Raw genomic sequence first — 14,040 nt, 5'->3', positions numbered from 1 at the left:
TAAAAAAAAAAATGCAAAAATATCTCATAATTTTTTTAAGAGTGAGTCTTGCCCTGTCGTCCAGGATTGAGTGCAGTAGCAAGATCTCAGCTCACTGCAGCCTCCACCTCCTGAGTTCAAAGGATTCTCCCACCTCAGCCTCTGGAGTTGCTGGGATTACAGGCATGCTCACTGTGCCTGGCTCATTTTTGTATTTTTAGCACAGATAGGGTTTTGCCGTGTTGGCCAGGCTGGTCTTGAACTCCTGACCTCAAGTGATCTGCCAGCCTTGGCCTCCCAATAGTGCTGGGATTACAGGTGTGAGCCACCGTGCCCTGCCAAGAGCTCATAATGTTTTAATATTTGTCGGGCAGCATTCGAAGTTGTCCTGGGCTGCAGGAGCCCATGGATTGAGACAGCATGATCTACAGCTTACTCTTCCCCAAATATTAAAACGTACCATTAATTACCTTCCTTAATTTTAAGAAAATAGCCTTTTAGCCCATCAGAACCCAATTTGAAAGAGAAGAGATACAGGTAACAAGAGCCTAGGATAAACTGGGCACTAAATGTATCTCTGAGGGAAGACATTCCAGACTGAAATATACATCAATAAGATTGCTTTTACCTGGCCCTACATTCTTATTTACAGGATACTTACAGCGCTGTAATAACAGAGAATTCAAAAATTATCTGAATAACTATTTTTTAAAATTACTGTTATTCAAGCATTAAAGAAGCAAAACCAAAACAGCCTGTGTCCAGGGCTCCAATCAGTCAAGCAACGGGAATCTCAGAGCAAGGGAACAGGCTCTGCTTGTCATGTTTTCTCATTTTCCTCTCTCAATTTTCCTGAAAATTCTGAAGGTCGCAGAGGTAGAGATGAAAATCTAAGGTCACCAAGACTTAAGGCGGCATGGGATGGTGAAAGCTATTTTTAATTATAGTGTTGACCTCCAGATCTACTGACCCGGTAATCTTTGTATAAATACAGTAGGAAGAACGTTTAACATTTATTCATTTGTTTTATTCATGTGTTGGTTCTGAACATTGAAGCTCCGCGCCTGTTGGGAGGGTGGGGCATAGGAGGCCTCTTGACGACCGCTGGGGGAGCGGGCACGAAGTCCGGGGGCGGGCGGCTCCATGAAGTCCACGGGCGGTGGCAGGAGCTCTGGATCCTCCAGCGGGTGTGGCGGCAGCTCTGTGTCGTCCAGTGGAGGCAGCCGTGGCAGTGGGCAGGAAGTCGTCGGGCGGGGCGGGGAAACCCCCGCCGTCAGTGCTCTTGGCCTTGCGGGGCGTGACGGGGCTGCAGATGGTGTCCCAGGACCTCTGCACCAGAGTGGGGGGCAGGGTGGACTTGGGGCCATGTGGGGCCGGGGGTGCTCCTGGCTCCTGGTGGTTCCCGAGGGCTGGCTTCCTATCCTGCAACCCAGTGACAGCAGCATTCATTATTTTAAAATTTTTGAAATTTTAATTTATTGTGATTAATTAATGGACACAGGGTCTCACTCTGTCACCCAGGCTGAGTGCAGTGGCGCAATCTGGGCTCACTGTAGCCTCGACCTCCAGAGCTCAAGCGAATGCTCCCACCTCAGTCCCCTGGGTAGCATTCCTTATTCTTGACAAAACAGCCCCAGTGGACAGGACCATGCCATAGATAGGTGAGTCTCTGTCTGCCCACTGGGGAGCCTCCGTCCCTCAGTCACTGAGAGCCCTGGTTGTTCGTGAGCTCATCTTTGCTCTGGAATAGGGAAATGACTCTCAATGGCCTTTATTATTATTATTATTATTATTATTATTATTATTGAGACGGAGTCTTGCTCTGTTGCCCAGGCTGGAATGCAGTGGTGCCATCTTGGTTCACTGCAACCTCCACTCCCTGGGTTCAAGTGATTCTCCTGCCTCAGCCTCCCAAGTAGCTGGGACTACATGAGCTGGCTACCACGTCCTGCTAATTATTGTATTTTTAGTAGAGATGAGGTTTCACCATGTTGGTCAGACTGGTCTCGAACCCCAGACCTCATGATCTGCCTGCCTCTGCTTCCCAAAATGCTGGGATTACAGGCATGAGCCACTGCGCCTTGTTTTTTTTTTTTTTTTTTTTTTTTTTTTTTTTGACAGGATCTCGCTGTGTCACCCAGGCCGGAGTGCAGTGGCACAAGCTCAACTCACTGCAACTTCTGACTCTAGGGCTCAGTGATCCTCATGCCTCAGCCTCCTGAATAGCTGGGATAACAAGCATGTGCCACCATGCCCAGCTAAGTTTTGTATTTGTTGTAGAGATGGTTTTTTGCCATGTTGCTCAGACTTGTCTCCAACTCCTGGGCTCAAGTGATCTGCCCACCTTGGCCTCCCAAAGTGCTGGAATTACAGGTGTGAGCCACCTCACCCAGACACTTTACCTTTTCTCTACTGCATGAAAGTTGGCTGGTTCACCGGGTATAAAATGAGCCCCGTAGTCCCTATTATGACATGTGTCTCAGATTGTGATGAGATCAAATGAGATACATATATGAGTTCTGAAAAGAAAAATCACCAGTGCGCTATTGGTAGAAACCAGAACGCCAAATTTGGCTGAAGTCTTATAGAGACATAGCCCTTCCTCTGCCAGTACTCGAATAGATAAGGATAATTTGTATGTATATAATGAAACATCCCCAGGCAGCTGGATTGAATCCCTCTGTTTTAGTGACAATTATCATTCCAATTTACATTTCATCAGGTTTCCAGTTTATTTCTTCCTCTGCTTAATAACCTCTTACCACTGAAGATTAAATTTGGAAGTTTTTTTTTTTCTAACAGTGCCTTCTGATTTAGTTTCTATTTTAGTTTATTTACTTAGCATGATAAGCTAATTAACTGGCAATGTACATTTTCTTTTTAAAAAATTTCTGAAGAGACAGCTTGGGTATTGATGTTCACATATAGTTAAGTGATTTCTATTCTGGGATTCTTTTATTTATTTTAGCATTTTTAAATGCTTTCCTTCGATTGGCATTATAGAAATAATGAAAATAATAAATTGCTAAAGTGAAGCACCCTGCCTGTCCTAGCTGGGTGACATGCTGTTGTCAGTTATTTAAGGTTGTTTTGACTCACACATGAGAAATATTCAACAGAATTTATACAGTCAACTGAGAGGTTTTGAACTAGATTAGTAACTAAATCATAATTATTAGCTATGATTTTAAGATAGATTTAAGTGAATCCTCATTGATCTATTTGGTTGAAAAAATGTTGTGGAGGATGTCATCCCTACTGGCTATCATTTTACAACGTATCTTCTCCTTCATCACCCTGGGGATATATGTAGGACACTAGTGGGGACAATAGAAAATGCACATTTTTAGTGTAACCCTTTTTATATTCATTTCTTTTTTTAAGACAAGGTCTTTATCATGTAGGCTGGGGTGCAGTGGTGCGATCACAGCTCACTGCAGCCTTGAAATACTAAGCTCAAGCCATTCAAACACCTCAGCCACCCAAGTAGCTAGGACCACGGGTGCACGCCACCAAGCCTGGGTAATTTTTTTATTTCTTGTAGAGATGAGCCCTGGTTCTGTTGCCCAGGCTGGTCTGGAACTCTGAAGCTCAAGCAATTATCCTGCTTCGGCCTCCCAAAGTGCTGGGATTACAGGCGTGAGCCACCGTACCCAGCCTGTTTTCTCTTTTTAAAAGAGCAGTTATTGGAACAATGCGAATGGTTGAGAACATGGGCTTTGGGGGACGGCTGTGTGGAATGTATGCAGCTGCTTGCTGGTTTTACCTTGGATGTTTCAGTGTGTGTCTGGGCCTCTTGGAGAACAGCACTGACAGAATGTGCAGCCTGGGGCATCTGTCCATTGGGCTGGGTGGTGCCATTTATAGGTCCTGAGAGGGAGGAAGCCAGAAAAGAAAAGCGAGCAAAGCATTTTCAACATTCTTGAAAGTTAATCTGAAAATACAAAGCAGTTTACATCTCTAAAGCAAAGAAAGATACTTGCTGGCTACTTCTTACAAAAATAAAAAATAAAAAGAAAGCAATTCACAGGCATGGCATGGTACACAAAACCTTACGAAAAATCTGAGGTTCTGTGACAAAACTTTATAGGAGATTCAGCAGAAGATTCAGGAAGGTGAGTGCGGTATTTGATAAAGCCCACAGAGGAGGGTCTGGATTAACTGGGATCATGAACAGGAATAGTATGTTTTACCTTTGAAAACCTTTTGATAATTGAAGAATAAACCTTGAAAAACCAATTTTCTTTCAAATAAATTGTATTGTTGATTTCTCTAAAATGTATTTATCTAGTTTCATACTGTGCTGAGTACAGGAACAACTTTCGAACATTGTCTTGGACAAAGAGTATATTGGGCTGGGTGCGGTGGCTCACGCCTGTAATCCCTGCACTTCGGGAGGCCGAGGCGAGCAGATCACGAGGTCAAGAGATTGAGACCATTCTGGCCAACATGGTGAACCCCGTCTCTACTAAAAATACAAAAATTAGCCGGGGGTGGTGGCGAGTGCCTGTGGTTCCAGCTACTCAGGAGGCTGAGGCAGGAGAATGGCGTGAACGTGGGAGGCGGAGCTTGCAGTGAGCTGAGATCACACCACTGCTCTCCAGCCTGGCGACAGGGCGAGACTCAGTCTCAACAACAAAAACGAAACAAAACAACAAAACGAAAACAGATAACAATAACAACAACAACAAAGGGTACATCGGACACAGAAACAACAGACACAAATTTGGACAAAATGTGCGGGTCCCTGAACTAATCTGGAATTAGATGTGGGTTTTTGTTTGTTTCGTTTTCCCCAACAGTCCTGGTATTATGATTTTATTTTCTTGCCTTTTAATTTGTCCTTTTGACACAAAGCTTGACTCATGGAAGGTCTGCAGTTAGAGAATCAGATAGAAGAAGCTCTATGTTGATTTCTTGGCTCTTTAGAAAGGATCCCGCCAAGGATGGCCACCTCTCCACATCCGGGCTGTTTCTCCTGCAAGTGAATTGTAGCCCAGCCCACACCAGAAGGTCTTCAGCTCCTCTCCCTGTGAATGCAGAGATGCTTTAGCCATGCTTGGCACCACTGTTCTGTCTAATATTCACAAACTGCCTGTTTATTTCTTCAACTAGTTTTCCAGTAATTTGAGTAACCCATTAATTTACAAGACAACTCAAAGAATGACTTCAGGACATTAGAAAAAAAAAAGTGGGTGGGGAACGTTGGTTGGGTTCTGCTGGCTCATTCCTGTATTCCCAGCCCTAGGGGAGGCCGAGACAGGTGGATCACTTGAGGTCAGGAGTTCAAGAACAGACTGGCCAATTTGATGAAATCCACTAACTGCTAAAAATACAAAAAATTGGCCAGGCATGGTGGCTCACACCTGTAATCCCAGCACTTTGGGAGGCCGAGGCAGGCGGATCACGAGGTCAGGAGATCGAGATCATCCTGGGATGAAACCCCATCTCTATTAAAAATACACAAAATTTGCCAGGCGAGGTGGCGGGCACCTGTAGTCCCAGCGACTTGGGAGGCTGAGGCACGGGAATGGTGTGAACCTGGGAGGCAGAGCTTGCAGTGAGCCGAGATCACGCCATTGCACTCCAGCCTGGGTGACAGAGTGAGACTCTTGTCTCAAAAAAACAAAACAAAACAAAAACAAACCAACAACAAAAAAAACAATTAAAAAATTTAGTCAGGCATCGTGACCCACACCTCTAATCCCTGCCACTCGGGAAGCTGAAGCAGGAGGATCACATGAACTTGGGAACCAAGGGTTGCAGCGAGCTGACATCGTGACATAGCATTCCAGCCTTGGTGACACAATGAGACTCAGTCTCAAATAAAAGGATGATACTCAGGGGGAAATGGTGGGAAGGGGGAGAAAGTTAAGAGACTACAAATTGTATTCCATGTGTACTGCTTGGGTGATCGGTGCACCAAAATCTCACAAATCACCACTAAAGGAGTTACTCAAGTAACTAAATACTACCTGTTTGCCAAAAATTTATGAAAAGAAAAATTTAGAAGAAATTTTAAATTGTGAAAATTTACTGTCATACTTTCAAGTTACAAAAGCACATCTATCATGAGACTTAATTATTCTAATGTTTAAAGAAATGAAGAGAACAATCAGAGTTTAAATAGAAAAGCTGTCAGACATTTTGTCTTCAGCAATGAAATCTCTAGCATATGTTTTGTATTTTGAAACTTAGTTTTCAGCCAGCCTGGGGGAAGAAGAAGAGGAAATAGAACTGAGCATTGGGGTATGTAGTGGGAAAGTAAGAAACCAGCTGGAAGCAGCAGGGAAAGAAGAGGGGTGAGGACTCGAGGCAGAGCCAGTCCTCCTGCTTGGGGCCTGGGCATAGGAAAGCAAACGCCGGGCAGGAGGAAGGAGCCCCAGGCTGTGGATGCCTCTGGGGGAACCTTGGGTCAGCAACGGCCAGAGGAGCTCCTGAACTTAAGCAGTATCTGCCACCTCCCTACCTTTGGGTGTCTTCTGGTGGCCAATGTGCTGCTGTCAGGACCCTCGCTGGCTCCCAAATTCGACTGGGCAGGCTCCAAAGCAGTGGAATCCAGCACTACTGCCACCTCCACCTTGTGGATCTCTGAGATGCAGGACGATTTCACTCACGCACCCTGAGATAGCCCCGCTTATGGCTGGCATTGGGCAACAGTGTGTTCTAGGCACCTCTGCTCCTGTATGTCGCGGCCTGCGTCTTTGCTGTCTGGACACTCGTAGATGTCAGAGTCAGAAGCTGGCTGTTGAGAACCCTTGTGCCAGCCCTGATTGGGTCTGGCTTTGGTGAATATTCGACAGTTCAGTGTGGACCACAAGGGACCCTGCTGTTCTCGGACAGCATGGGCCTTGGCTTGCTCCCGAGTCTGCATAGGTGAACACCTATTGCCTCTTCCTGGCAAAAGCATTACTGCCACGGGCAGCCCTGGGCCATGGGGCAGCATTGCACTAGCAGCCTGCATCTGTACCCTGAGCTGACTTGTCTGCTAAAAAAAACCTGCCAACCTCTCCAGTTTATTTTAGAATGGCCTGAATGCAATACACCTGAGACCTGTTACTGGGGGAGAAGAGAGCACAAACGGATTCATCCTCCTGCCACCACTGCCCAACAACTGAAGACCACCAACTAGGACCACCAACTGAAGAGCACCAACAAGGAGAAACAACTGAGGGTACCAACTGAGGGCACTAACTGAAGGCAACCAATGAGGGCATCCACTGAAGGCCAGTGGCCCTGCCAACCAGACCACATACTGGTTAGTGGAAACACTCAGGTCCAGAATCCTTTGCATGTGTCCCCCTAGCTTGGAACTGAGAGCTCAAGCACCAGGCTCACAAGGCCCCGCCCTGCCAGCGGACCTCCCCCACCTTTCATTTATAACTGGCTGCTAGAAACTTTCATGCTGCTCACTGTGAAGAAGTTCCTAGGGATCATCACCTTACGATGAATGATGCTAAAATTACTGAAACCAAATCTGCCTCATGTACTGTCTGGGATTCAAATAACTCTCTTTCCCCCATAACCTCTGAGATTTTACAAACAAGAAAATGANTTTTCTAATGATCGCTTTGGTAGTGCCACTTACAATCTGTGGTTTCAAAACACCAAGAGGATTATGTAAGAGAAAACCACAACATAATACAAAGTTTTCAATCATTGCCACTTTTAACTAGAAATTACCCAGTGAACGCATTGTGAACTGCTTTGTGACCTTGGTGATCTATTTATTCTTTCTGATCACTGGTTAGATTGTTTAAGAAATATGAGTATCACCAATTTTATAAACTTGCTCTGAAAATCAGATGAGAAAAAATAATCCTCCTTCTCCGTATACTGAACACTTAAAAAATTATAGGTATTGTGTCCAGATTTTTACACACTTACCTTATAGAAGCCTGAAAGAAACGCTCTCTTTTAAATTACAAGCATTTTGCCATGGTTTTTACACACTTACCTTATGAAAACCTCAAAACAATCATGTCTTTTATAGATGAGAAAACTGAGGCTTTGGATGTCTCTGGGGGAACCTTGGGCCAGCAATGGCGAGAGGATCTTCTGAACTTAAGCAGTACCTGTTGCCTCCCTACCTTTGGACGTCTTCTGGTGGCCAACGTGGTCCTGCTGTCAGGTCCCTTGCTGGCTCCCAAATGCGATTGGGCTGACTCCAAAGCAGTGGAGTCCGGCGCTGCAGCCACCTCCACCTCGTGGATCCCAGAGTTGCAGTACAACATCACCCACCACACCCTGAGGTGGCCCCACTTGCGGAGGACATTGGGGGACAGCATGTCCCTCTGGTCCTGTTGATCACAGCCTGTGCCTTCGCTGTCTGCACCCTCGTAGATGTCAGAGACACAGGCTGGCTCTGCAGAACCCTTGTGCCAGTCCTGACTGGGGCTGGCTTTGGTGCACATGCTACAGTTCAGTGTGGTCCCCATGTGGCACCCCTGCTCTTCTGGGGTAGCTTGGGTCTTCGCTTGTCCCCAAGGCTGCAGGGCTCAACACCTATCGCCTCTTCCTTCCCAAAGCACGGCTTGCGCCGGCAGCCCTGGGCCATGGGGTGGCACTGCACTAGCATCTGGTACCCCGTGTTACCCCTGTACCCTGAGCTGGCTTGTCTGTTAAAAAAAACCCTGCCAACCTGTCTGGTTTATTTTAGAAGGGCCTGGAGGCAACAAGCCTGAGAGCTGTGACTAGGGAAGGAGAGAGCACAAACGGATTCATCCTCCTGCCACCACTGCCCAACAACTGAAGACCATGAAGTAAAGAGAAACAATGGAGGGAACCAACTGAGGGCACTAACTGAAGGCAAAAAGTGAGGGCACCCACTAAAGACCACCAAGTGAAGGCCAGTTGCCCTGCCAACCAGAATGGATCCAGGTTCTAGGAAACAATCAGGTCCAGAATCCCCTGCATGCTTCCCCACAGACTTGGAACTTGAAAGGACTTGCACATGGCTGGGAAGGCCCCACTCTGCCAGCAGCCCCGCCCCACCTTTCATTCACTGCTGGCTGCTGGGACTTTTCAGGTTTCTCACTGTGAAGAAATTCCTAGGGATCATCACCTTACGATGAATGATGCTAAAATTACTGAAACCAAATCTGCCTCATGTACTGTATGGGGTTCAAAGAACCCTCTTTCCCCCATAACCTCTGAGATTTTTACAAACAAGAAAAATGACAGATTTCTGCAGCTGCTGTCAGAAAAACACATTGCCATGAGCTACACCTACACTATAATGTCAAATCATATTTCACATATATATATACACATATATATTAAATCCACACATATTCCATTTACATTTTTTGAAAATAACACACATATTCAATCAAATGAACAAGAGTAATAGAATACATTTTCTAAAAATTATAGACAAAGTATATCACAGTTTTCTAGTGATCATTTTGATACAGCAACTTAGAATCTATGCCTTGAACAAAAAAAGAGGCTTATGTAAGAGAAAAGCAACACATAATACAAGATTTTAAATGTGATCATCACTGCTACTTTTAGCTGGCAATTACCCACTAAATGTATTGTGAACTGCTTTGTGACTAAGGTGACTCATTTAATCTTTGTGATCCTTGCTTTCATTATCTCAAAAATATGAGTAACACCATTTTATAAACTTGCTCTGAAAATTAAATGAGAGAAAAATAATCCTTCTCTATATATTTAACACTTACAAAATGACAGGCATTGTGTCCAGGTTTTTACACACTTACCTTATCGAAGCCTCATAACAACCCTATCTTTTAAATTACAGGCATTTTGCCCACCCAAATTTTTACTCATTTACCTTATGGAAGCCTCATAAGAATCCCATCTTTTATAGATAAGCAAAGTGAGGCTCAGAGGAGTTAAAAACACATTCACGATCACATCCTAATGAGTGTTGGAACTTGGATTCAAATCCACTTGTCTCTGATGCCAAAGGTGGTGCAAACTTAATGAAGACCAAGATATACCCAGTACATGGAGGGATCAAGACATGTGCATTCCCTTTCTCTACTGTCTTATGTATGAATTTCAATGGCTTTCATGGCCTCAGAAAAATCCTAAACTCCCTCCCAGGTTGCCTTGCAGTCCTTCCCTTCTTCTTGGAAATGACTTGGAATCTGCATATTTAGAACACAAGCATCTCCTTAGAAACAGGATTGTTGATCAAGAAACCAAAGTTTTGGCCGGGGATGGTGCTCACAGCGCTGTAATCCAGTACTTAGGGAAATCAAGGTGAGGCAGAATGACCTGATGCCAGGAGTTTGAGACCAGCCTGACCAAATGGGTGAACACCCTGTCTCTCTAAAAGAAAAATTAGTTGGGCCTGATGACCATGCCTGTAATCCACATACTCCGGAGGTCGGCAAGAGAATTGCTTGAACCCAGGAGGGCAGAGGTTACAGTGACCTAAAATTATAGGTATTGTCATCAGATTTTTACACACGTTACCTTATAGAAAGCCTCATTAGGAAAACCTTTTAAATTACCAAACATTTTTTGCCATGGTTTTCATCATTTACCTCTATGGAAGCCTCATGACAATTCACATTTTTATAGATGAGAAAACTGAGGCTTTGGGATGTTCTGGGGGGAACCTTGGGCCAACAATACCAGAGGAGCTCCTGAATTAAACGGTATCCGTCAACTCCTACCTTTCGGTGTCTCTGGTTGGCCAAATGTGCTGCGTCAGGACCCTCGCTGGCTCCAAAGCAGTGTTGAGGTCCTGCACTACTACCACCTCCACTTTGTGGATCTCAAGAGCTGCAGGACAGCTTCCACCCCCAAACCACGACTGCTGAGATTAGCCTGGCTTCGCAGCTGCATTGGGGAACGAGTCGGTGTTCTGGGGTGCCTCTCTCCTGTATATCGCGGCTGCGTCTTCGCTGTATGCATGCTAGTAGACGTCAGATGCCACAGGCTGGCTCTGCAGAATGCTGTCCCAGCCCTGATTAGGGCTGGCTTGGTTGCATATGCGACCGTTCAGTGTGGACCCCATGGGGTAAACTTCTGCCTTCTCAAGGCAGCTTGGGCCTTCGCTTGCCCAGTTCTAGCATAGCTGAACACGCCTGCCTCTTCCTGGCAAAAGCACTTGCTGGCATGGGAGCACCTGGCCGTGGGGCAGCAATGGCGCTAGCAGTCCGCCACCCGTGGCAGCCCTGTAGCATGGACCTGACTTGGTCTGCTAAAAAACATGCAACTGGTCTGGTTTTTTTAGAAGGGCCTGGATGCAACATACGCCTGACAGCTGTGACTTAGAGGGAGGAGAGAGGCACCAAACGGATTCATCCTCTTCCACCACGCCCAACAACTAAGACCACCACCTGAGGGTACAACTGAGGGACACAACCGAAGGCAACCAATGAGGGCATCTGCTTGTAAGGCAACCAAGTGAAGGACCAATTGCCCTGCCAACCAGACCGCATCCTGGTTCAGAGGAAACAATCAGGTCCCAGGAATCCCTGCATTGCCTACCACAGACTTGGGAACATTGACGAGCACAGGCACCCATGGCTCACCCCCAAGGCCCCACCTGCCCAGCGGCCACGCCCCACCTTTCATTCATTGCTGGCTGCTGGGACTCTCGATTTCCTCACTGTGAAGAAGTTCCTAGGGATCATCCTTACAATGAATTGATGCTTAAAATCACTGAAACCAAATCTGCCTCACGCAGTGTCTGGGATTCATAGAACACCCTTTCCCCCATAATCTCTGAAACATTTACAAACTAGAAAGAAGAGAGGATTCTGCACAGGTGCTTTCAGAAAAAACCATTGCCATGAGCTAAGCCTACTCTATAATGTCAAGTCGTATTTCATTATGCAACATATAATCCCAATCAAATATATTCAATTTCCGTTTTTGAAAATAACAAATTGTTCAATCAAATTAAAAAGATAACAGAAGAAATTTTCAAACATTTACACACTAAGGTACATCATCATTTTTCTAGATGATCGGCTTGGTAGTGCCACTTACAATCTGTGGTTTCAAAACACCAAGAGGATTATGTAAGGAAAACCACAACATAATACAAGTTTTCAATCATTGCCACTTTAACTAGAAATTACCCAGTGAACGCATGTGACTGCTTTGTACTTGGTGATCTATTTATTCTTTCTGATCCCCACTGGTTGACTGTTTAAGAAATAGAGGTATCACCAATTTTATAAACTTGCTCTGAAAATCAGAATGAGAAAAAATAATCTCCTTCTCCGTATCTGGAACACTTTAAAAAAAATTATAGGTATTGTGTCAGATTTTTACAACTTACCTTATAGAAGCCTGAAAGAAACGCTCTTTTTAATTACAAGCATTTTGCCATGGTTTTACACACTTACCCTTATGAAAAACCTCAAAACAATCATGTTTTTATAGGATGAGAAAAACTGAGGGCTTGGATGTCTCTGGGGGACCTTGGCCAGCAATGGCGAGAGGATCTCTCTGAACGTAAGCAGGGGTTTTTTTACCTGTTCGGCCTCCCTACCTTTGGACGTCTTCTGGTGGCCAATCGTGGTCCTGCTGTCAGGTCCCTTAGCTGGCTCCCAAATTCGATTGGGGCTGGGACGCCAAAAGCAGTGGATCCGGCGGCATGCAGCCCACCTCCACCTCGGCGATCCAGAGTTGCAGTACGGACATCACCACACACCTGAGGTGCCCCACTTGCGGAGGACATTGGGGGACAAGCATGTCCCTCTTGGTCCTGTTGATCACAGCCTGTGCTTCGCGCTGTTGCACCCTCGTAGAGTCAGAGACACAGGCTGGGCTCTGCAGGAACCCTGGATGCCAGTCCTGACTGGGCTGGCTTTTGGTGCACATGCGACAGTTAGTGTGGTCCCCATGTGGCACTCTGCTCTTCTGGGGGTAGCCTTGGGTCTTTCGCTTGTCCCAAGGCTGCAGGGCTCAAACCCTATCGCTCTTCCTTCCCAAAGCAGGGTTGAGCAGGCCGCCCCTGGGGCCATGGGGTGGCATGCACTAGCATCCGGGACCCGTGTTACCCCTGTACCTGAGCTGGCTTGTCTGCTAGTAAAGAAAACCCTGCCAACCTGTCTGGTTTATTTTAGAAGGTCATGGAGGCAACAAGCCTGAGAGCTGTGATTAGGGAAGGAGAGAGCACAAACGGATTCATCCTCCTTCCACCACTGCCCAACAACTGAAGACGACGAAGTAAAGAGAAACAATGGAGGGAACCAACTGAGGGCACTAACTGAAGGCAAAAAGTGAGGGCACCCACTAAAGACCACCAAGTGAAGGCCAGTTGCCCTGCCAACCAGAACGCATCCACGTTCTAGGAAACAATCAGGTCCAGAATCCCCTGCATGCCTCCCCACAGACTTGGAACTTGAAAGGACTGGCACATGGCTCGGAAGGCCCCACCCTGCCAGCAGCCCCGCCCCACCTTTCATTCATTGCTGGCTGCTGGGAACTTTCAGGTTTCTCACTGTGAAGAAATTCCTAGGGATCATCACCTTATGATGAATGATGTTAAAATTACTGAAACCAAATCTGCCTCATGCAGTGTCTGGGATTCACAGAACCCCTTTTCCCCACAATCTCTGAAATATTTATGAACTAGATATAAGAGACATTTCTGCAGGTGCTTTCACAAAAAAAACATAGCCATGAGGTAAGCCTACTCTCTAATATCAAGTTATATTTCATATGCACACATACATATCTCATCCACATATATTTGATTTACATTTTTGAAAATGACACACAGGTTCAAATTAATAAGACTAATAGAAGAAATTTTCCAAAATTTACACACTAGGTACATCACATTTTTCTAATAATCACTTTCATAGAGCAGCTTAGAATCTGTGCTCTCAACAAAGCAAGAGGCTGATGTAAGAGCAAACCACAAAATACACGAGATTTTCAATGTGATCGTCATTGCTACTGTTAACTAGAAATTCCCCAGTGAATGCATTGTGAACTGCTTTGTGACTGTGGTGATTTATTTAGTCTTTCTGATCATTGGTTTGATTGTCTAAGATATATGAGTGTCCCAAGTTTTATAAACTTGGTCTAAAAGTTAATGGTCGAAAACAAATGAAA

General features: G+C 45.5%; 1 protein-coding gene across 2 annotated transcripts; it reads right to left on the bottom strand.

Annotated features, from left to right (window-relative positions):
- Window positions 1-941: 941 nt before the first annotated feature.
- Window positions 942-10,190, bottom strand: LOC108515834 (amyloid beta A4 precursor protein-binding family B member 1-interacting protein-like). Of its 2 annotated transcripts, XM_017853002.1 has the most exons (5): window positions 9,130-10,190; window positions 6,449-7,505; window positions 4,810-5,009; window positions 3,746-3,849; window positions 942-1,401 (listed from the first exon to the last, which is right to left on the bottom strand). In XM_017853002.1, the coding sequence occupies exons 3-5, from the start codon at window positions 4,844-4,846 to the stop codon at window positions 1,006-1,008; spliced, it is 537 nt and encodes a 178-aa protein (XP_017708491.1). In that variant the 5' UTR covers window positions 4,847-5,009; window positions 6,449-7,505; window positions 9,130-10,190; the 3' UTR covers window positions 942-1,005. The 2 variants fall into 2 exon arrangements, with proteins under 2 accessions (XP_017708491.1, XP_017708493.1); XM_017853004.1 differs by lacking the exons at window positions 6,449-7,505; window positions 9,130-10,190 and having other exon boundaries at window positions 4,810-5,354.
- Between the last annotated feature and the right edge of the window lie 3,850 nt (window positions 10,191-14,040).

The sequence above is a fragment of the Rhinopithecus bieti genome, unplaced genomic scaffold, assembly GCF_001698545.2.
Source record: "Rhinopithecus bieti isolate Rb0 unplaced genomic scaffold, ASM169854v2 scaffold_36166, whole genome shotgun sequence".
Lineage (NCBI taxonomy): Eukaryota > Metazoa > Chordata > Mammalia > Primates > Cercopithecidae > Rhinopithecus > Rhinopithecus bieti.
This window is presented reverse-complemented; position numbering and strand designations above follow the sequence as displayed.